Genomic DNA, 21,718 nt, shown 5'->3' with positions numbered 1-21,718 from the left:
CTGGCGTTCTTATAGCGACCCCTGTTCGTACTTATACACTTTCTCACTTCTGATTTACTCAAGAGAAAAAACAACCGCCGATAGAGAAGCGAGATGAAACTGGCAGACATTTGCTGTGTTGACATCACGCCACAGCGTTCGATCGCTGCTGCTTTGACACAGAAAATCACATTCACATTCACACAGATATACAAAGGAAACTCTTAGAGCATTACTTCAACAGAGGAACGCCCTGGCCGTTAAGCATTGTGCCCGGAGGGTAGCTAATCGCATTCTTGCCCTCGGGCTTCATGGCAGGAAACAGAAGCACTTCCTTGATGTTGGACTGGCTTGTGAGGAACATCACAAGGCGGTCAATACCGAGACCCCAGCCACCAGTGGGCGGCAGCGCATGCTCCAGCGCAGCGATGAAGCCCTCATCAATCTTCATTGACTCGTCATCGCCCTTGTCGCGGTTTAGCATCTGTTTGACAAACTCCTCACGTTGCACGATAGGGTTGTTCAGCTCGGTGTACGCATTAGCGAGCTCTTTCTTGTTGACAAACAGCTCAAAGCGCTCCGTCAGGCGGGGGTCATTACGGTGCCACTTAGCGAGAGGTGACATCACGCGAGGGTGATCGCAGATGAAGCAGGGATCGTGGCACTCAGGCTCGAGAAACTCGGCGATGAGGGCATCGAGGAGACGAGGTGCTGTGTAGGGTGGCGGGCAGTCGGCCTTGTGCTTCTTGCATAAGTCCATCAGAAACTGGATACCCGCATCCGACTCGAAGTCAACGTTGTCAAAGGATATCTTCAAGCGCTTCTCCAGCTCCGGGATAATGTGCAGGCGTTTAAACGGTTTGTTGAAATTAAAGGTAACCTCTGGCAGCAGCTTTCCTTCAGAATCCTTTGGCGCATAGCGGACGATAGGTGAGCCATGAAGCTCCATGGCCAGGCCGTACAAAAGGTCTTCTGTGGCGGTCATCCAATCGTTGTAGTCCATATACGCCCAGTATGCCTCGCAGCTTGTGAATTCCGGGTTGTGCGTCAGATCAATGCTCTCGTTACGGAACTGCTTGCCGAGTTCGTACACGCGATCCATACCACCGACGACAAGCTCTTTCAAGTAGAGCTCTGGTGCTATACGCAGGAACATGGTCTGGTTGAGATCGTTATGGTGCGTCACAAAGGGACGAGCCGCAGCGCCACCAGCGATTTGGTTGAGCACCGGTGTCTCAACCTCCACAAAGTCACGTTCATCAAAGAACTTACGAATGTATTTGATGATATTTGCACGCTGAATGAATACCTTGATATTGTCGCGATTGACGATCAAGTCAAGGTAGCGCTGACGGAAGCGCTGCTCAAAGGAAGAAAGACCGAAGTAGTCGTCGGGTAGCATGTGGTAGCAAGTTGAGAGAAGCGTAACTTCGACAGCATTGAGTGAGAACTCGTTGCTCTTTGATAGGGATGGCTTTCCCGCAACGCCGATAATATCACCACGCTTTAGCTTAGAGTGGATCTCAGCAAACTTCGACTCGTCAGTGTAATTAGCAATGGCGGAAATGACCTGCACAGTCTCCATATCACCCTGGATAGTAATGAAGTGCAGCTTTGATCCGGAACTACGCTTCTTAATGATGCGACCCGCTATAGTGACCGTTTCGTCAAGGGAAGTACCGGGCTCTGCTATCAAAGGTGCGTACTTCCTGCGGTACTGAGGAATCGTATACTGACGGTGGTACTTATGCGGGTAGGCAGCACCGAGAAGACCCATCTCCTTGACCATCGCCAGGCGCGACTCAAAGTACGACGGCTCTATTGTCTTTTCCTTCTTCGCCTTCTTCTCATCTTGCGGAAGTCGGCTGCGAAGCGCAGCCATTTCCTTTACCAGTGACTTGTACTCATCGCAATCAGTACCTCCCGCCTTCTTGATGTCCGCGATTTGGAAGGCAAGAGCCTCGATCTGAATACGGAGGTCTTTGGGGGACGACATTGGGGAGGGCTTTTCTCGCTTACTGTTACGATTAGGAAAAGAGGGTGTGAAAAATGGCTTTTCCCGGTCAGTCAAAAATAACATAAAGCAGTATTATTCGTCGGAGAAGATATGTGCATAGCAGTATGAATGTGGATGCATAAAGAAAAGGAGAAAAGTCGAAAGATTTTGGGAGAGAATATTGAGGACGAAAAGCTCGAGGTGGGACACGCACATAAAGGAAGTTTTCCGTCGTTTTCTTCGCAGCCAGTCATAGAGTTTCAGCACACAGAGCTCCATCTCTAGATTGGAAACGAAGCCAGGATCCGCTTATTTTGCGACTCAACTAAAACGCAGTTGATACAACTACTGAAGTGGCTCTTCCCCCAAAATATCCCCTTTCAACAGCACTTCTTTTTGTAGAAAACTGGCCAAGAGCATGCAAAAAAAAAAAAGCAGCAGCTCATATTTCGATAATGCCCGGGATAACTGAAGAGTAGTTTGCACGTTGTCCAACCAACGATCATTGATTCAAGACGTTCTCTTTGAAGATAATAGAAGCATGGAGCGGAGAAGAACAAAACCTGTACAGTCAGGCTTCAGACCACTTCTTTTCGTCGAGCAAAATGCTCATTTTCTTTTCATTAGGAACGGTATCGACAAGGAGTTTTCCATTGAAGGACAGACCTGCAAACACCCAGGGGCTATTGCTACTCCAGCAGAGGGCAACAACGCTGTCTCCATAGTCCGCTAGTCGGCGGAGACACTTTGGTTCATTGTTCTGCTCAAGATCCCACAACTTGAGAGTTTGATCAGAGCTACACGACAGAACAAGCTCATCTCGAAATGAGTTGAATTGGCAGCCTTGCACTGTGTGCTCATGTGCTTTCATATGCTGCAGCATTGCAAGAGAACAGGAGGTATTGTAGCGAATGTCGTGAATGTATACGTAGCCGTCTGTGCCTGCGGAAAGGAATTGCCCTGGCTTTAAGCGATCAAAATCAACTGCCGTTGAGTAACCGAAACCATGGCTGTACTTGGTAGCTGCGAAGGGGGACGCTTTTTTGCTGCGCAAATCAATGAGCTGCAGTCCATTATCACAAGAAATAAGACAGAGGGTGGGGTCGTAAGGAGCTAGGGCAGCGCAGCGAATAGAGCCCTCACTGCTTGTGTAACTGACCGTCTCTAAACCGAGTTTAGAAGAGCTCAAGGAGATTGTGGCGAGCGTGTTTTGGTGGACTCCCTTGAATTCGCTTTGGAGCCCGTCCAAATCCCATAGCACAAGGCTGTACCTTTTCCTCACTGTGGCAATGCACATAGGCTCACTCATCACATTCTCAGAAATTCGAAAAATCTCCAACTGCTGCAGCGAGGAAACAGCGAGAAGACTGTCGGCCGAAAGAGACGGCGAGCACCACAGCCCCATCACTGGATCGTTGTGTGGCCATACTGCGGCACACTCTAGCGACTTCGTGGCGTCCTGATACTCGATGAGATGAATTTTGTTCTCCGCCGAAAGGTTGGCAGTTCCGATGAGAAAGCGGTGAAACTCTTGGGAGTTCAGCGATGGGTGATACAGCGGGCACAACGACCTTGCTTGCCCGTCCACACCATATGCAGATGCAGAGCTCATCGTGACTGAAAAAAAAGGTTGATGTGCAGCTAAAGATGAAGAGACGAGAAGGCTGCGGGTGAGAAGGGTCTGTTTTCCATGCGCAATGGAGAAAAACAAAAGGCAAAAAGTAGGAGTGAAAGCGAATAGGCGTAGTTCTGTCACAATGTTGCCACCGAGCGCGCCAGGTGACAGCGCTGCCATTGGCAAACTGTTGAGAAATCACCGCGCAAATGTAGAGATGCACCTGGCATTAGGTGGGGGAAGATACCCCTTCGTGTGGGGAGAAGCTTGCAGCCACTATGGAAGGGTCGTGTGTGAGGTTTTCACCGGCAGGAAACCGTGTTGCTTGTCGATGAAGTCGGTGGGTTGAAGAAGTAAATTCGCCTTGATCGGCTAGAGGGGGGTACGGGGTACCGGAAGTGATAAGAAAAGAGAACAAGACCGAGGTGTCGTCCCCGCGCGTATTGAGCGCAAGGACCTGCTTTGATAAAGTACATGTGGGGTTTTCCAAACGTGTAAGAGCGGAGGGGGTGAACTGTGGAGGTGGCTTTGGAGAGAGTGCCTGTGCCACGGGGTCACTTGGGAGAGTGCTTTGGCGAAAGGGGTCTGTTAATGCAGCCAATCCCCCCCCCCCCACTGTGTTTGTTGCAACATTTTTCATGCAGACTGGCAATTTTTATCGAGCACACCTTTGAGTCGTGCAGCACGATTATCGACACAACCCTGAGTAGTGTGTCAAAACGCACGGTTATGTGAGAGGACCTCAGAAGCACCGTGGTTTCTTTCCACAGCAGAATCGAGCTCAACCAAAACAGGCGCCCTTACAAGCCCCCTGCCTCCCAAAAAGTGCCAGCCGGTTTCAATCTTCACCGCTTCGCTGTCTTCTTTGCGTGTGGCTCTTCACTGAGCATTATGGTGAAACTGTGGGTTTTCTGCCAATTTGGAGAACAATGCTTTTTAAAAATGCTGTGTGTCAACTGCTCTCGTCCTTTCGTTTCCAACCTTTCTTTGCTTCCTTTCACCTTACCAGTTTCTCTTCGCATGTTGCGAGGAACCTCTCCCGCACTGTTCATCATGCTCGAAAAAGCGGGACTGCCGTTCAGGAAGTCCCTCCGCTCTGCTTTCGAGGCGGAAAACGGACTAACAGATATCCCGTTACTCTTCTCAATCCCGGTGGACGGTGTGACCGCCTTAAAAACGACAACCCACTCAACTGACCTGCAAGTCCCCGTGGTGCCAATGCTGGGCTCGATCGAGGTATCTTCTATAGCCTTCAATACCGCTGTAGGATCTTTGCAACGAAAAGTATATCTCTTCATGCAACGCCTTGACTGCGATGGCAAAGCGACTGGCCCTCCAGTCCCCCTAGCAGTAACTAACACCGTCCAGTTTTCCGTGCCCTTGAAGCTGAAACTTTTCGCGGGGGATCGTGCTCGGTTGGTGCTGTATCAGAGCGGCACAGGGCTTGCGGTCAGTGAAGTAATCCTGAGCGGTTGCATTCTTGCTAGTGCCGACTGCTATTTTGCTTCCGGCAGGACTCTGGTTGCTATGTCTTCCTGGACACCGGAGCCATTCCGCTTTGTCAGGGATTCAACAATGTCCGCGTCTCGGAAACGAAGTAACTCTCCTCAACCCATGAGAAACCAGAAAAACTGTGTCTCCAGTGATGAACCTCCCACCCTCATCTATGCCCCAGTTTTTGGTGGCGATGACGAAAGCTAAGCACACATAAACGCAGGGTATCTTCTACACCGCTGGGTAGCAACAACAACAAAATACTGCGAATCATATCGTTGCCAAGAAAGAGTAGTCTGCATAATTTTCTCTCTGCGTTGCTACTGTTTCGCTTTTTGTTGTGGGGCGATTAGGACCCCAACTACTGCTCTGTGATTGCCTCCCTCAGATCTCTGATAGGTGGCTTGCAGACTCTTTACTGGCATCGCATCTAAAAATAGAGTAACACTTTTTTAACACCATCGGATCGAAAAAAGATGCCTTTTTTTTTGCGCTTTGCTGCTGCTTTGGTTATGGTCTTAGAGGGTCTTGATCTGCAGTTTGTCAGCGTCTTCCTTGAACTCCTCCACCATGTCTCTAAGTCACCCCCTGTTGCCAACACAGCAAACGCTACTGCTTGTTCCCTTGAGCAGGACTATGAAGGTGGCCTGCTTGGATCGAGGTGTGCGATCCACTTGTGTCTGCCTGGCGCCGACCGTACAGCATGCTTGCGACGAAGGGATGAAGTAGGACAAGAGGCGATTATATACATGACCCGACTCAATGACAGTCGCTTTGTCCCGCCTGCACAGTATTTAGCAATAGTACAACAGAAAGAGATGATTTGTAGCACATATGTGTACCTATCTCGATATTTGCGGGAAGATGACATAATGGAGGAGAAAGTATCTCAGTTATTTCTTTATGTTTTCCTCTACACTCTTTTTCGTTCATCACTGATGCAATTTCTACTACACTCCACGTTTAAAAGCAGCGCGCTTTTTTCCAGAAGATAAGCTCGATTGAAGCTACAGAAACCCAGAATCTTAGGTAATTATGTGCAAATGTCGCACACGAAGCGAGGGCGATGCGCTGTGGATCTATCCATATGTACACTCAGTAGCCTTCCCACAGACACTCTTTCTGTTGAAAGAGAGAATGATGTGCTTTACCGCCTTTTAGAACTTCTTCCTGAGCGCTACACAAGCAACGTTTTGAAAGAACAGCGGATTCCGGAAGAGCTCATCGTTCAGATTCTCGTCAAGGCACGCGCAATCATAGCTAGTGAGCCAATACTTGTCGAAGTAGATTCACCCGTTTACGTCTGCGGTGACCTACACGGGCAATACCACGACTTGGTTAACATCTTCAAACGATGCCCACCACTGGGGGGCACTGTTTTTGGAGCTGATGCGAAGAAGGCACGCAAAGAGACCAACTCGTCAATGGATGATAACACGTACAGTTTTCTACTCCTCGGCGATTATGTCGACCGTGGCGCTCGCTCCGTCGAGGTCGTTGTGACCTTGCTTGCTCTCAAGATTATTTCGCCACGCCACATGACTATGCTTCGTGGCAACCATGAAGACGAACAAATCATGCTATTGTATGGGTTCTATGACGAGTGCAAGCGGCGCTACGGCATTAAACTATTCAAAATGTTTGCCGATTTTTTCCGTATACTGCCTGTGGCGGCTCTCATCAACGGCTCCATTTTCTGTGTGCACGGCGGTCTCTCTGCCGAGCTTCGTTTCCTGCGAGACATCCCGGACATGCGTCCGTGCAACGTTCCACACTCAGGCATCATTTGTGACCTTCTCTGGGCAGACCCCGAAGCGGACCTGCCAGCGGGTGTGGACTGGGCCCCTAGTTCGCGCAGAATATCATATGTTTTTTCCGAACGGGCCCTTGAGCGCTTTTTAGTTGAGAATGACATAGATTTGGTGTGCCGTGCACATCAAGTGGTCGAAGAAGGTTTTCAGTTTTTCCCGAATCACAAAAAGCGCCATTTGCTCACCATCTTCTCCGCCACTAACTACTGCAACGAGTTTGGAAATAGAGGCGGCATTTTATGTGTAGATGAAAAGGGGGTGTGCAGCATCATCACGCTGGAGCCACCGAACTTTGTCCAGCAACGGGATATCATGCTTTTTCGAGATCCTCTTCCGAACCCTCTGAACCACGACTGACATGAAGAGCTGATGAGCGCGAAGCAGGCGACTTTTTCACATAGATCTGCATGCACTATCTCACATTGACCTATGGTGTATATTTTCACTCATGCTCGAGTGTAGAGAGCATCACTGAGAATATTTGCAACCGCAAGTTAAGCGTGAAAACAATTTAAAAGAGACATATCTCCATTTTTTTTTTGGAGGGCACTATGCCAGGCGGTGTAATACTATCAAAACTGCCTTCTATCTCTTTCTCCTTTGGATCGGCTGCTGCCTTCACGCAGCACAAATAAACACAATGGAAGATGTGTGTTCTATTCCGTTAGTGAATATAGTGCTCCCTCGACCAGCCTTTGTGCAGAGGTTTCTAGCTTTAAATGCTCAAAGTGCTCTCCTGGCTTTTCCCCACACCTTTTTTTCCTGTCACAAAGTGACATACTCCCTTTGTGCTCTTTTGTACAGTCTCTTTAGAAAAGGGGATAGCGCTGTGGCAGGGAGAGGTACGCGCGCGAGCGCAGTTACTTCACATGCTCAGTTCACCTTCAAGGTTTTAATTTGAGATTTTACTACGCTACCCTTCTTTTCTAGAAGACTTTCAAGATGGCGACACAGCTGCAGCTCGTGATGGAGGCAAACAGTAAGCTGTTGACGCATGCAAAGGTGGTGAATCCACTGGGATGTTCTATTGTAATCGACAAGCACATTAGGAAACCAGTTCTCATAATGAAAGGAAAGCCTTCGCAGACCCGTGTGCAAATTCCACGCGAGGACTTCCCTCTATCTTCGTTGCGATTACACGACTCCCTTTTAGTGGCCCAGCTCTGCCTCGACTCTATAGACCACTTCGCGCTAGAGGTCGTTGTCAGTCAGTACACAGTGAATCGGACAAAACTGGTAATTGGTACCTATATCAAAGATCCACGTTACGATGAGACGGCTGATGACGTGACGACTGCCTACCTTCCCCTCATCATCCCACGCAACAAGTGGGTGCAGGTAGTGTTTCATGTTGCAGGCATCGCGCATTCCGTGTTCAACCTCCCATGTATATCCTGGATTGACACGATCACTCTTACCGGAGCGGGAAAGATGTCTTGTTTGTTCGTGAGCAGTGACGAGCAGTCGTGCATAGACGCAGCACCAGAGGGCATGGCCCTTTTTGCGGTTCCGGCGTTTGTTCCACCGATCTGGAAGACGGCCACTGCGTCACATGAACATCTGTCGTCTCCACTAGCTGTTGACACCAGGTCTGGCACCCAGTTGACAAGCGACCTCCCTTTTGTCACAACAGCCGGTCTCCGCGTTGAGTCGCCTCCCTCCGTGGCGTTATCTCTTTCGATGCACTCCGTAATTCCGCAGCAGCTGCAGCCTCTGAAAGACACAGTTGTCGTGTCGCCATCCTATCCTCAGGCGTCAAGCAGGAGTGCCACAGGGGAGGTTGGAGCAGCTTTAGGAGAGGGCTTGTTCCACTCGTTTTCCAAATGCGATTACATTCGCCTCGTGGACAACGAGGACATAGTGGCCAAGGCTGAGCATGCCGCCATATCATGTTCGTACGGGGATGGGCACCGACAGCAAGCATCGCAAGAGGCCACCGCAGGCAGGCCTTATGGGCCAGCACGAGGGACAGCGAATAGCTCTGCAGGTGGCCTCAGCGGCTGGGAGCAGCCTCCTGAGGAACGTGCCAGTGCACCCGTCGCTGTTTCATTGACACGTGCGAGCAAGGTAGACGCAACCAAGCGACCGTCACAGAAACTGAGAGGCATCCCTAGCCCCCCAGGATCAAGTGACACTGAAAGGGTGCAGCGCATCATTGCATCCCGCAAAAGTAGGGTGACACCGATGCAGAGGTCCGTTAGCAGCAGTGGCGACGATGGACGGGGCAACGTCTCGCGGCGGCAGCAGCGTCTTCGGCGCCGTATGCGAGTGCTGCGGGCAAATGAGCAGAAGGCCAACAAAGCAGCAGCAGCCAAGGCACTCGTTGCGTCGGAGCTTCCACTGTCCCAGCGAGTTTCGGTTGCGGTTGCCGAGGACTCAATAGAGGCAGCACCGGTTTGCGGATATGGCTTTGGATATCTCGGCGTACTCAAGCCAAATGGCGAGTACGAGGAGGATGAGGAGGCCAATCTCAACTTGGAGGGTGCACTCACCCTGTTGACAGACGGTGAGTGAAATCGTTCTGTGAGTGGGTAGTATGTACAAGAGCATAGGAAAGGGGAAAGGCAGACCAAGCATTGTCTTCTCTTGATTGTGATGGGCTGCGGGGGACATGGCGCGATGCACGCGCGTACATTGTAGAACTCGCATCGTTTCCGTCCGTTGTTTACTGCTTTTTCCTTCCCTTTCCCTTGCCCGTTCCTTTCTCCTCTTCCTGCTTCTCACAGTTTTCCTTTGGTTCTTCCTTGTTCTTCTGTTGCCCACCTCCTGTTGTGAGGATGCTGCTGCTGCTGCTGCTGCTGCGTGTGTGTGTGTGCCTGTGTGCCTCTTTCCCGTGTTGGGAGTGCTTTGTTTTCACCATCGTGAAGAGTCGATACACCCACACACACACCCACACCCACACACACACCCACACCCACACACACCCACAAATACGCCGAAAGGCAGGCGAACGTCTTCGTTCGTCTTTTCTCTTTTTTTTTCCCTTTCGGGTCTTTGACTGACTTTGACACGTACGTGTGCGTGTGCTGGCGCGTCACGCTCTGTTACTGTGTACGGCAGCATACGCTCATATATTTTTTTGGCTACCTAGAGTGATGTGCGCGTGAGCCACTCTCCTTCCCCCTTTTTTTGGCTCACCCAATCTCTTCATTCTGTAGTGAGGTGCCGCTCCTGTGAAGAGACTGAATCAGGGGGACAGGAACAAAGCAGCCACCATATGTGGCAGAGGGCAACAACGGAGTGTAGCCGCTCTTGCGTCGTCGTGGATGCACCCCCTTTCACTTTGATTTTTCCTCTTGTGTTTTTTTTTTTCTCTCGAAACGCAACGCAACGCGCTGATGGACATACATATTGCCTCTTCTTTCTCTTCTGCTGCCTTCCTTTCTTTTTTCCACTTCTCCCCACCCCGATGACAGAACGGGAGGATGGCGGGGGCACCCCGGTGCGTGGTACACAGGGGTCTGGGGCCCCGCCCTGTGCAGCCCCTCGATCCCTGCCAGTGCCGAGACACCTGTGGTGGCGAGAGGGCCAAGCGCCTGCGACGCGGGGAGGTCAGAGCGATGTCTCGCTGCCGATGTCGGCAGTCAGGGCCTGGGTGGGCGAGGTGTCCGCGCGACTCGAGTGCATCTCAGCCGGCCCTCGCTGCCCACTGGCGTGGGGAGGCTGAGCCAGCCCTCGAGGAATGCACGAGGTGGCGACCGGCGCACTGCTGTGAGGCGTGTGCCCACGGCTGCTTTGCCCCATGCGATGGGCCCTGTGAGGTGCCAGGGGTCGAGGGGGACTCATCCATGTTGTATGGCAGGGCAGTGGGCACGTGGGGGCACAAAAAGGCTGTGCTTTGGTGTTCGAGCACGTTTATAGATGTGCGAAACAGCGCTCTGATGAAGTGTGGGCTATTCAGGGGCTGCGGGTTTGCCGGATCGTGCGGAAGGAAAAAAAAGAGAGCGGTTGGCCGCGTTTCCTTTCAGGAAGGCGGGAGGCAGGCCCCAATGGTGATTGTGATTACGGATGCGCCGTTGAGCGACTGAGGTGCTGTTTTGGTTTCTGAAATAGGCGCGGCTCGCACGGTTGCTGAACAGTGCGTTGCGACGCCATGCATGACTATACAGGCTGAAGCGCGCGCCGTAGGATGAGGTCTTCGGGACTTTGCGGCGCACCTTCTAGCGCAGTTATGCGCTTCTATTGACAGCACATCATGATTGGAGGCCATCGGCAAAGGCTTCCTGCAGTGTGTGTCGCAGTGGCGGGGAGAGGGCCACTATGGGTCGCTTCCTTCGCTTCTCTGGCGTGTCGGTTCTCTCACTGTACTTGCTCCGACCGTAGTGCCTCGGACAGGCTGCCTCGTGGGCTCATTGCTCACCATGAGGCGCACAGCGCAAGGGTACTAGAGACATTGGGGAGACACGGGTCCTCAGGTGATGGAAAAAGGGGGATACATCAGTCCACTTATTCGTGCGTTGTGTTGCCCAATTATGGCGTGACAGCAGAATTCGCGTTGATAGCTTTTACGGCGGTAGTGTCATGGGAGGGCGCGAGTCGAGGGATAGCAGATCGGTCTTCTCTCCCATGGAAAAATTGAAAAGGTAACAGCGCTGGGGATACGTTGGAGGCACGCGGTGAAACGTACGAGTAACGTCCTCCGCTGTACTTCTCTCCTTTCTACTTGAAGATAGGCTCGCCGATCGTCAAGGCAAGCACAGGTGTGGCTCATCTTTCTTCAGCTTTTGGTATGTGTGTGCGTACGCAGGTGCCTATGTCACTCGCGCCTTCTTTGCCGTTCTCTCTTTCCTCTCCCGGCTTCTTCCCGATACACACACACACACACACCTACCCGATCCTCCAACATATACATGTATGTCCTGACGCCTCCATCGTTCTCGCACCACAGGTGTTTTCGCTGTTTCACGACTCCACACACCGTGAAAAATGGCCCTTCCTAGCCGCAAGAATGTGTCTCGCGTGCAGCGCAAGAAAGCCAAGAAGCATCGCCCCGAGATCATCGTGATCGACTTGAAGGATCATGTTCTCGGTCGTGCGGCGGCTGTGGTTGCCAAGCAGCTGCTACTGGGTAAGAAGATCACCGTAGTGCGCTGCGAGCAGCTCAACATTGCCGGTACGGAGATCCGCAACAAGATCAAGTACCTGCAGTACCTGCGCAAGCGGAAGCTGACAAACCCCACGAAGGGCCCCTTCCACCACCGTGCCCCATCCGACGTGTTCGTCCGCGCCGTGCGCAGCATGCTGCCCCGCTACACGAAGCGCGGCATGAGGGCACTTAACTCGCTGGTGGCCTACGAGGGGGTGCCGGCTAATGTGGTGCGCACAGGTGGTCGTGTGGTGATCCCGCGCGCCCAGCGCCATGCGTGCTACCGCTCGGAGCGCCCGTACACAGTACTCGGCAACATGTGCAAGCATGTCGGTTGGAAGTACAGCGACGTCGTCGCCAAGCTCGAGCAGGCTCGCGTGGAGAAGGCGTCCCGCCACCACAAAAAGCAGGCAAAGCTCCGCGACGCGTGGAAGGCGGCCCGCAAGGAGGCGCTTGCTAAGATGCCCAAGCACAACGTGGCGGTGCTGAAGAAGTTCGGCTACTCGTAACCATATGCCTCTGTGCGTTCGCAAGGAGGAAGAAATATTGCCTTCTTGTTGACGATCTCCCTCACCGAAGCGCCTCTTCCCGCATGCACTGCGCGACTGCTACAACCACACGGCATCTCTCGCTCTCTTCTACGGTTGTGATTGGAGTGCGGCAGAGGCACTTTACTTTCGTTTTATTCGCTTTATTTCGTTTTCTTGTGATTTCGCACACTCCCACCAAGACGGAAAAGCTACAGGATACACAAAGGAGAAAAAGAGCGAGCAGCGGATGGAGCCGTGCATTCAAGATTGCGCGCTCTCTCTGCGCGCTTATGGAATGTTGTGCGCGATGCTTCTTTCCCTTCACCTTGTTTTGCACGCGTGGCAGCTCTGGTTAGAGAGAAAGGGGTGAGGGAGGCAGAAGTTCGAGGGGGACGCCAAGCCGCCCTGTCCCTGGCGTCGGACACACACGCATGTGAACGCGCAACAGAGAGAGCCCGGCGAAACGAGGGGAGGGGGGAGGCTACTTCGTGTCCACCAGCTTGCCCTGCCCTGCAGCGTCCTTTCCTTCATTTCAAGTGTAAGGTTGAGCAGCCCTGCTGCTGTGTGCGCGGTGCACTTTACATTGGTATGTAGTAGCGTACCGTGCGTGGTGCGTGCGCAAAGAAACAGAGGCGAGGCAGTGCGTTCTTTCCTTTTGCATTCTCCGCATCTCTTACTCATCTCTCCCCCCTTCTCCCTCCCCCAATGCCCCCCCCCCCTAAGCGCCGTGTCCCTCCAGAAGGACTTTTTTTTGGGTATCGCTCTGCGTGCGTGTCCGAGAGAGAAGGAAGGGGGTTGTACCACGCAACAGCACCTTCTATTCCCTGGGCTATAGCTTGACCATGTCTGCGTCTCTACCAGCGGACGAACGTCCAACGATGCTGCCGTCGCTGCCCGCGCAGGCAGCATCACCTACAGCAGCAGCACCAGCGGAGGTGGCCGCTGCGAGCAGGTCGGGTACTAGCATTACATCCGCCGAAAGGGATTCGCCGCCGTCGGAGCGGCGTGCCATGTCGTTCGAGGAGTTCCGTGAGTTCTACGTGGCATCACGGCGGTCCAACTACGTGAGCAGCCAAGGCAACACAGCCGGAAGCTTAGTGCGCCGAAACGACGGAGGCGTGCCAACACATGACACTGGTGATGCTGACACGTTGACCGGCAAGGCACCTGGGCAGCTTCACGTGGTAGGCGCCCTTCGTCGGCGCATTGTTGGGACAGACGACGATAGTGCCAGGCCGGCGCAAACAGCAGCACCAGCAGTCACGCCTCCACCAGTAGTGCACGCACCACCAGCACCACGAGGTCGCCTTGCTCGCGGTGCCCGCGCTGTCGGTGGATGGATGAGCTGGTTGGCGAATCAGGCCATGCACAACCGCACGCATCTCCTCCAACTCCTTCTTATCTTTTTCGTTCTCTACGTGCATGTCAAGTTGAGCAGTGCCCACCTGCTCGGCCTTATCGTGTTGTACGTTGTTGTGAAAGGCATGCAGGTGCTTATTCGCAACTTTCAGATCACTCATGAGGCGGGGACAATCGGAGCACCGTCCTTGCTTGGTCGTTTCTTCAAGCCAGAGGGGCATGTAGGACCTGTGTCGAAGCTGCGTAAGATCGGCTATGTCGTTACGAAGTGTATGGAGGCTTTCCTGCTGAGCTTCTTCCCGACCTACTCCCTCGAGCACCTGGAGCGTGAGCTCCGCGCGGATGGCATAGTGCGATGAAAGGGGTGTGGGACGCAATGGGTCTGTATGCTACTTGGTACCTCTTTTCCTCTTCTGAATTGTGTCTGTTGTTGGTGTACATGTGTTCTCTCACCTCTGCAACACCTCCCTCCACCCAGTCGTCCCCCCTCGGCACCTGCTGCTGCTGCTGATGATGGTGACGGTGTGACCTTTTCCATGCTACGTTTGTATTCGTGTATCCGTGTGTGTGCGTGTGTGTGTGCTATGTTTCCTCTCGCTTTCTGTGTCTTTCTCTTAGCTGTATGAGAGTGTGTGTGTCTTTCCCTCTCGTACCACCCTCCCTTCACGGCTTCATGGGCTTCTACGAAGACACGACAACCCCCCTTTTTCTCCAGCGTGCGCCCACTGCCCTGCCGTGCAGCATAGATGAGGCAACCCCCTCCTCGACCCTGACACCTCACAGGGCCCATCGCATGGGGCAAAGCAGCCGTGGGCACACGCCTCACAGCAGTGCGCCGGTCGCCACCTCGTGCATTCCTCGCGGGCTGGCTCAGCCTCCCCACGCCAGTGGGCAGCAAGGGCCGGCTGAGATGCACTCGAGTCGCGCGGACACCTCGCCCACCCAGGCCCTGACCGCCGACATCGGCAGCGAGACATCGCTCTGACCTCCCCGCGTCGCAGGCGCTTGGCCCTCTCGCCACCACGGGTGTCTCGGCACTGGCAGGGATCGAGGGGCTGCACAGGGCGGGGCACCAGACCCCGGTGTACCACGCACCAGGGTGCCCCCGCCCTCCTCTGTCGTAAGGAAGCGCGATAGACCTGGAGCAATAAATGCTAAGCACATTTGTATGTGTTTTGATGTGATGTTTCCGCGTCTACGCTTTTCTTCCTCTTGTAACGCCTTGCGGGAGTATAGACGTCGCCACGCACACGAATGGGGGCACGTCTCCATTGTGGATTTTCTTTCCATTCTTCCTGCATCGACCAGGGTGCCCTTCGTGAACCCCTCACTTCTTCTGCTCCCTCTCTCGTTCTCTCACTACTTACATGTTGCTTGTTGTGTCACCCCGCACACGGACACCCACGCAGGCGATACATACATATGCAGGCGTATTGTATTGCAGTTGTGCCTTGTGTGTCTGCTGGCTTGATCGCGTCCTTGTCTTTCTTAACTTCGCTGACTTCCTTCATAGTGCCATTACATATAAATACACAAGCACCACGAAACACACACACATGAGGAGGCAAGCGTGCGTTTCTTGAATCGCTCTCTCTCTCTCTCTCTTCCGATCGACTCTATCTCGATTGTGATGCGAAACACTTCTACCCGTCCGTACAGGACCACACCAACGTGAAAGAAAGAAGCCAACTGTGCAGCGTCTGGAGCGCTTGGTGACACACACACACACACAACACAGAGCTGTGGGCCTGCAGGAGGGAAAGGCTGTGCTAAGGACACGACCTGCCACCATACCATTTTACCATCATGTCGGGCAGAAACGCATCAAGCACTCACGAGGTGACGAAGCTCAGCATCCTCCTGGGCATCTTTTTGGGCGTCTTCGTTGTGCTGCTCGTGCGCCTGCAGTTCAGGAGTCGCCAGCGGCTGTTCGAGAAACCCCACTGCAACGCGTTCGTGCCGCGTGCTTACACGGTGGAGGAGTTGTCGCAGTTCGACGGGAAGAAGAAGCCGCAGGCTTTCATGGGTGTGAAGGGGATTATCTACAACGTCTCGCTTGAGTGGTACGGGCCAGAGGGCCCATACAGCGCCTTTGCTGGGTGCGACAGCTCCCGTCAGCTCGGCAAGGTCATCGTTGGCCGTGACGAAATCAACGCGGACTGGACCACCCTTTCCCCGGCGCATCTTCAAACGCTGAATGAGTGGGAGGAGCGTCTCCGCAGCAAGTACCCTGCAGTAGGTTGGATCACGGACCCGCACAAGGACTTTGTGAAGCGCGCAGCCTCTCTCGCACCATGAGGAGGGTGTCTCTGCGTGTGTGTGTGCGTGTGTGTGTGGCTGCTGCTGGTATTGTACGGAGGAGGAGGGGGGAGGTTGGTTGGTTGGTTGTGTTGCTTAATGGTGATGCACAGTGTGAGGGGTGGGCAGGGAAGGGGGAGAGTAGTTATTTATTTATTTTGGTGATGAGCCACTGGTGGTCTGTTGTGGCTCTTTCGCTTGGAAAGAATGCTGCTTTAGTTGGCAGGATGAGCACCCCTCTGACTTTCTCGCGCTCCATTCCGTTTGCGGGGTTTCTCCCCCTCTTCCCACGCCTTCGCATTACTCATCCACAGACCCATCACCACAACTACGAACGACTCTTGTGTGTCTCTCGGCGTCGCTGTGTCGCCTCCCTCCCCCCTTTTCGCTTCCCTCTTTTACCTCACCGCCTACCCCACCTACTATCTCTGCGGACAGTAGACTGAGGCAGGACGGGAGGAAGTTTCATCTGATCAACAGCGCCACAAGGTCACCAATCTGCATTCTCAAGAAGAAAGGGGTGGGGGGGCAGAAGGCAGATGAGGGGCCTTATTCGAAGGACGTAAATGCGCGGTCCTGCGTCGCGGGGGTGAGGAGGGCTGAGGCGGTGTGCTCCTCTGCGACCCTCACGCGCCTCTGTGTGCCCTCATTCAGCCGCCCCCTACTACAGCTGCGTGTGTATGATTACCCTTCTCCTTCTCCTTTTCCTTCGTCGGCAGCAGCTGCCTCTGACGAGTCTGCTATCATGTGGTTGGCGCAGAAGGTGGAGGACAGATGCGAGAAGCGGGGAGAGAGGAGCGGGATGAGCGGTGCAAGACGGCACCCGGGCATACATTTGCCTCTCCTCACCCCACCACGCACCCAAGCAGGCCTGCATCCATTCATTTTCTCTCCGCCTCCCGTCTCCGCCGTTTTTCGTTTTGCCCCTTTCTTCCGCAGTGCATGTCTCCTCCCCACCCTTGTCGAAGCCGCACCAGCACACACGCGCGCGCATTCTCTCCCTGCCTGGCCAGGATGGAAACCCCTCTCCACCACGATGCTGAGGCTGCCGATGCATGTGTTAAGGTCAGCTTCCCTTCGGTTTCCACCGCAACTCTCAACCCCGCAGCCGTGGCACCCCCCGTTGCGTTAGAGGCGGTGGCACAGCGCCAAGGTGTAGCGAGAGACACACTACCGCCAAACGCCCTCTGCAGCTCACCATCTTCGATGACCCAAGTGCCACTTCTTAGGCTGGAGGCCGGGGTAGAGACAGCAGCCTCGGTGGGCACTTCTGTGCCGTCGTTGAACACGGCTGCTGCAACTACCACCGCTGCTGCACGGGAATCATCCCACTCCCATCCGCATCTTTTGCACATCATACAGCAGCAGCAGGAGCGCATTGCCACACTGCACGCGTCACTGGAACGCGCGGTAAAGAGTGCACAGCGCTCGTGTGCAGCTCTGGAGTCCCTGCACTGCAAGCCGCATGTCCCCACTCGCACTGGTCGCATCCATACGGTGGGCGCAGCTTTGTCCTCCGTTAACTGCGCTTCGTCGTCATCGTGTGCCTCGATAGCAGAGGTCATGCCAGCAGTGGCCACCACCGTGCGGTGGACAGACAGTATCGCCGCGACGCCAATGTCAGCATCACCCGTCTCACGCGACTCGATCACTGAGTGGAAAGGTGACTCACCTCCACCGGAGTGCTCTTCGCACGTTCCCTCGTCGTCCTTCATTGCACCACCAACGTGTTCAGTGCTGCCGGTGATTCTCCTCGACATCACGTCGATGTTCACGACGCGATCGACGGGTGCAGTGGCCGCGGCAGCACACCTCAACGGGCTGCAGTCGCCACTTCCCACTCACCGCCGGTGCTCCGACACGCAAACGGACTCGGTTGCCACCGAGTCTACAACGTCGAACGACAAAGTGACCGGTGGCAGCCGTGGCATGACGGGGACGCTGGTGGACCAACTTCGTGGCGAGCTGGCCGAAGCACAGCGGAGACTACAAACAACCGAGGGGTCGGTCAAGTCCCTCTGCGCCAGGATGCTTGCTCTTCAGAAGCAAAGTTGCGGCCCAGGCGCCTCTTCCTGTGAGTCTGCCGATATTGTATTTTTTCCGGATGATTCTGCAGGGACTTCTAGCAGGCGTGATCCCGTCTGTGGCGTTGATGGGGCCAGTTGTCCAGAAGCAGCCGCAGAATACATAATTGACGGCGATGTGAGGAAAGACATGGAAGAGTTACGACGCCTTCGACTGTTGCTGCGCTTCTCGGAGCTGAAAAAGGACAGCGATCGACTTGCTGGCGTGGTGGATGCCCTTCACGAGTCCTCTGCGGCTCAGCTGCACCTGCAGAAACGCTGTGATCGTCTGGAGCACGAAAAGGCACAAGGAAGGGACTGCCTGCGAGCGATTGCGTCGTGTATTGAGAGGACGTTGGCTGCCTCAAGCAAAAGCACCACTGACAACCACAGCGATGACAGCACTGCTGCCGCTGCTGCACCCAGCGCAATGCCGGATGAGTCGGTGAGCGTGCTGAAGTACGTTCTGCGCCTCTGCACAGACGTGGTGCTGTCTTCGGGGCCGCACACGGCGCCCTTGCCGCTACTGCACTCTTCTCCACTGCAGGCCCGGCAATCGCCTCTGCAGCGACGCCAAGATCGCCTGCACAGGGCTGTGAGCGACAGCCGTGATGTCGTGCGACCTCTACCATGCCGCCCGCCTTCTCGAAAGGCGTCATGGCGTGACCCTAGCGCGACAGCGGCTGCTGCTGCACGCGGTGAGCGACGTGCGAGGTGAGAAGTACAAATTGCGTGGCGCGTGCGGCTTTCGGGAGTAGTGGAGGTGGGGGGACGAGGGTGCGGGGGCGGGTTGAGCCACTTCGCCCTCTTCCTTTTCCCCGCTTGTCTTGGTCCGCTGCCTGCGGTGGCACTGCTCTGTTGGTCACTGCTGGCTGCTTTGTGTTTGAACGGTGTCACTGGTAGACGAAGGGAGGGGGGGTCTCTTCACCTTCTGCCCCCCCCCCCCTTTCCTCCTCTCCCATCTCATGTGGTACAGAAGACCGCTTCTACGCATACACGCCTGCACGTGTGTGTGCGCGCGCGTAGGTGTGTCATTCCCTACAACTTAGTGACGTGTTCTGGTAGGAGCTCGTCAGCTGTCGCCACCCCAGTTGTATGTCCTTCGCTTGGGTTCCAAGTACGACCGCATTGGCAGGGAGGGTGGGCTGGTTGAGGGGTGGGAGGCGACGGATACATAGCGTGCTCTGTATTGCCATTTCCGTCTCCCCCCGCTGCGGTAGCCGTGTCTTTCTCGGTGTCCCTCACCCCTCTCTGTCATTTTAACTCCGCTCTGTGCCATGCAAGTCTTCTCGTTTCCTCACCTCTCGTGCTGTGTGCTGCATCCATGTCATGTAGAGTCGGCACACGGACTCCCTTATTTTCTCTCTTACTCACACCGTTATCCCCCTTCGCACTTTCAAAGGCTCTAGTAGAGAACCGAAAATGGGAGCGAGCGACCACGTTGCCTCTACTGCCCTCTGCCTATGGGAAGGCGGGCTTGGGGGTAAACAGTTTTGCCTGCCTTCTGTAACGTCGGTGCTGCTCACCACCTACAGCGTGGGCAGTGACGTGTGTTATATGCGGAGGCTCTGTGCCACGACTTATGTCTGTGAGCTGGCCGCTCTGTGCTGCACCATCGTGACGATGACGACAAGGCAGTTTCGTAGGATGGGGGTAAATAGTCTATCGCTTCTCCCTCCCCTTCGCTTCCCCCCCTTTTCGTGCAATCGCGCGTGTGGAACTTCTGCCACTTCTTCATTTGTGTCCGTGTGCCCTCTTTGTGCTTCACGTCACCTTTTCCTTTGTTGGCGCCTTTCCCCTTTTCATAATGTGCGTGCGCGTCGGCTTTGTGTTGCCTCTACTCTCGCTCTTTCTCTGACGATCCATACCCCTCCCCCTCACACCCACACACACGTATGCACATGCGTGCCTCCACCCTTCTGCTCTCTCTCGTCGGTCAGAAGTTTATCGAGCTAAGAGCCAGCGCAGTAGCACCCCCCCCCCCCCCCCTCACCACCACATCCACCCTTCTCGCACCCCCACGCGTCTAGCTACAAAGGAAGAGCACCACGAGACGCACGGTTGGAGGGGGGAAAGTGTGTCGGCCTCACATTCAGACGCGGACACACCCACCCACCGACACACACACACACACAGCGTTGCCTCTCCTGCCCTCTCCCGATCCTTCCGCTGCCCAAGGGCGTTGAGAGGGCAAGTAAGAATATACGCCCATATATTCGTACAGAGGGGCAGGGCCTAGTCACACGTCGTTGAGCGGCGATCTCTCTCGCGTGTTCCGTTCTCTTTCCCATCCTATGCAGAAAGCCCCCACCCAGACAAGCGCTCCTTCCTGCACCACCCAATCCCACATTTACGCATATCCTCGCGGCAGGATAGCTGTAACCGATTGATCTCTTCTATTCCGGAGCTGAGTCAGACCCCTCACCTCCTGTTGCATCTCTTTCACCCGCTCCATTAAAAAGAGGCCGTTGACTTGTCGGTGTGAACGTTGTGTGTTATTCTCTCTCTCTCTCCGTTGCTGCATCGTGTGGGCTCCACGAGTTGCCAAGCGGCGTGGAGAAGCGCCATACCGGACTGCCGGCTGCTGTCAGCCTACACCTCTTCGACTCCCTTTCCCCTCTCTCTAGTGACAACGACAAAACAAGCCTTTTCTTCTATCGGCCTTCCGGGCTTTACCCAGGAGCACCTTCACAGCGAACCCACGCATAGCCAGAGAAGACGTCCATCAGAAGTAAGGTCCAGCTCTCGATCTCGCTCTCGCCTTTCCCCTGTCACGCCACAGCGACAAGGACAGCGCGTGCCGCTGCGACGCGCTTCTCTCGTTTTATTTTCTCTCTGTCGCGCTCTCTCTCTCTTTCCTTCGCCGTGTTCGTAGCCGCCGCTCTTGTCTTTCTTGTTCATAGATCGCTCTCGTACTCCTCCCCTTTCCCACTACAGCACCACCGTCATCATATTGAGGGTGTGCCCACCTTCCCTGTCGCCTCCTCTCTTGCTCTCCCTCCTTCGCTCTGCTATTCACCCTTTCACTTTATTCTGCGCACGCGTGTCTTTACCCCTCTGTGTGGTGTGCGCTCTCCCCTCCCGACTGGGCCGTCTGTCTCCCTCTTTTTTTTTGCCCTTTACGGCTGTGCGTGTCTTCCTCTGCGGGGAGGTCCCAGCGTATGCGCGTGTCGGTAGGCGCGTGCGTCATTTTGAGCGTGTGTGGGCCTCTGCCACTTCTCTCCCCCCTCTGAACGCCTTGTCGTGTATTATCTGCCCGTGTGTGTGTGTGTGTGTGTGTCTGGGTGTGCGGTGTGCGCGGGGTGACGGCTGCAAATCCCGTGCTCGCTCCATTTCTTCATCTTGTGTTGCCCTTGCCAGTTTTCTTCTTGCTGCCCCTTCCTCTTCTTTCATTGCTCTGTTCCGCTTTGACTCGCAGTCCGTGTGCGCGTAAGTGTGCGGTTGCCCCCCTCTCTCTCTAGTGAACCGCTTATCGTTGTTTTCTTCG

At 54.5% G+C, this 21,718-nt stretch overlaps 9 protein-coding genes across 9 annotated transcripts; 7 read left to right on the top strand and 2 right to left on the bottom strand.

The window, feature by feature from the left end:
- Positions 1-211: 211 nt before the first annotated feature.
- Positions 212-1,975, bottom strand: LBRM_15_0260 (putative lysyl-tRNA synthetase; the record flags this gene model as incomplete). The annotated part of the gene is made up of 1 exon (XM_001563425.1): positions 212-1,975. The coding sequence occupies one exon, from the start codon at positions 1,973-1,975 to the stop codon at positions 212-214; it is 1,764 nt and encodes a 587-aa protein (XP_001563475.1).
- A 571-nt stretch (positions 1,976-2,546) lies between these two features.
- Positions 2,547-3,587, bottom strand: LBRM_15_0250 (conserved hypothetical protein; the record flags this gene model as incomplete). The annotated part of the gene is made up of 1 exon (XM_001563424.1): positions 2,547-3,587. One exon carries the CDS (start codon positions 3,585-3,587, stop codon positions 2,547-2,549), a length of 1,041 nt encoding a protein of 346 aa, XP_001563474.1.
- An 894-nt stretch (positions 3,588-4,481) lies between these two features.
- Positions 4,482-5,291, top strand: LBRM_15_0240 (conserved hypothetical protein; the record flags this gene model as incomplete). The annotated part of the gene is made up of 1 exon (XM_001563423.2): positions 4,482-5,291. The coding sequence occupies one exon, from the start codon at positions 4,482-4,484 to the stop codon at positions 5,289-5,291; it is 810 nt and encodes a 269-aa protein (XP_001563473.1).
- An 836-nt stretch (positions 5,292-6,127) lies between these two features.
- On the top strand, positions 6,128-7,252 carry LBRM_15_0230 (putative protein phosphatase 1 catalitic subunit; the record flags this gene model as incomplete). The annotated part of the gene is made up of 1 exon (XM_001563422.1): positions 6,128-7,252. The coding sequence occupies one exon, from the start codon at positions 6,128-6,130 to the stop codon at positions 7,250-7,252; it is 1,125 nt and encodes a 374-aa protein (XP_001563472.1).
- Positions 7,253-7,837: 585 nt separating this feature from the next.
- Positions 7,838-9,409, top strand: LBRM_15_0220 (conserved hypothetical protein; the record flags this gene model as incomplete). Its single annotated transcript, XM_001563421.2, has 1 exon — positions 7,838-9,409. One exon carries the CDS (start codon positions 7,838-7,840, stop codon positions 9,407-9,409), a length of 1,572 nt encoding a protein of 523 aa, XP_001563471.2.
- Positions 9,410-11,821: 2,412 nt separating this feature from the next.
- LBRM_15_0210 (putative 60S ribosomal protein L13a) lies at positions 11,822-12,490 on the top strand (the record flags this gene model as incomplete). The annotated part of the gene is made up of 1 exon (XM_001563420.1): positions 11,822-12,490. One exon carries the CDS (start codon positions 11,822-11,824, stop codon positions 12,488-12,490), a length of 669 nt encoding a protein of 222 aa, XP_001563470.1.
- An 863-nt stretch (positions 12,491-13,353) lies between these two features.
- LBRM_15_0200 (conserved hypothetical protein) lies at positions 13,354-14,229 on the top strand (the record flags this gene model as incomplete). Its single annotated transcript, XM_001563419.2, has 1 exon — positions 13,354-14,229. The coding sequence occupies one exon, from the start codon at positions 13,354-13,356 to the stop codon at positions 14,227-14,229; it is 876 nt and encodes a 291-aa protein (XP_001563469.2).
- A 1,447-nt stretch (positions 14,230-15,676) lies between these two features.
- On the top strand, positions 15,677-16,168 carry LBRM_15_0190 (conserved hypothetical protein; the record flags this gene model as incomplete). The annotated part of the gene is made up of 1 exon (XM_001563418.1): positions 15,677-16,168. The coding sequence occupies one exon, from the start codon at positions 15,677-15,679 to the stop codon at positions 16,166-16,168; it is 492 nt and encodes a 163-aa protein (XP_001563468.1).
- Positions 16,169-16,942: 774 nt separating this feature from the next.
- LBRM_15_0180 (conserved hypothetical protein) lies at positions 16,943-18,949 on the top strand (the record flags this gene model as incomplete). The annotated part of the gene is made up of 1 exon (XM_001563417.1): positions 16,943-18,949. One exon carries the CDS (start codon positions 16,943-16,945, stop codon positions 18,947-18,949), a length of 2,007 nt encoding a protein of 668 aa, XP_001563467.1.
- Positions 18,950-21,718: the final 2,769 nt, after the last annotated feature.

This window comes from Leishmania braziliensis, chromosome 15 (genome assembly GCF_000002845.2).
Source record: "Leishmania braziliensis MHOM/BR/75/M2904 complete genome, chromosome 15".
In the NCBI taxonomy this organism is placed as follows: Eukaryota; Euglenozoa; class Kinetoplastea; order Trypanosomatida; family Trypanosomatidae; genus Leishmania; species Leishmania braziliensis.
The sequence above is the reverse complement of the archived record's forward strand: the minus strand, read 5'-3'. Positions and strand labels throughout refer to the sequence as shown.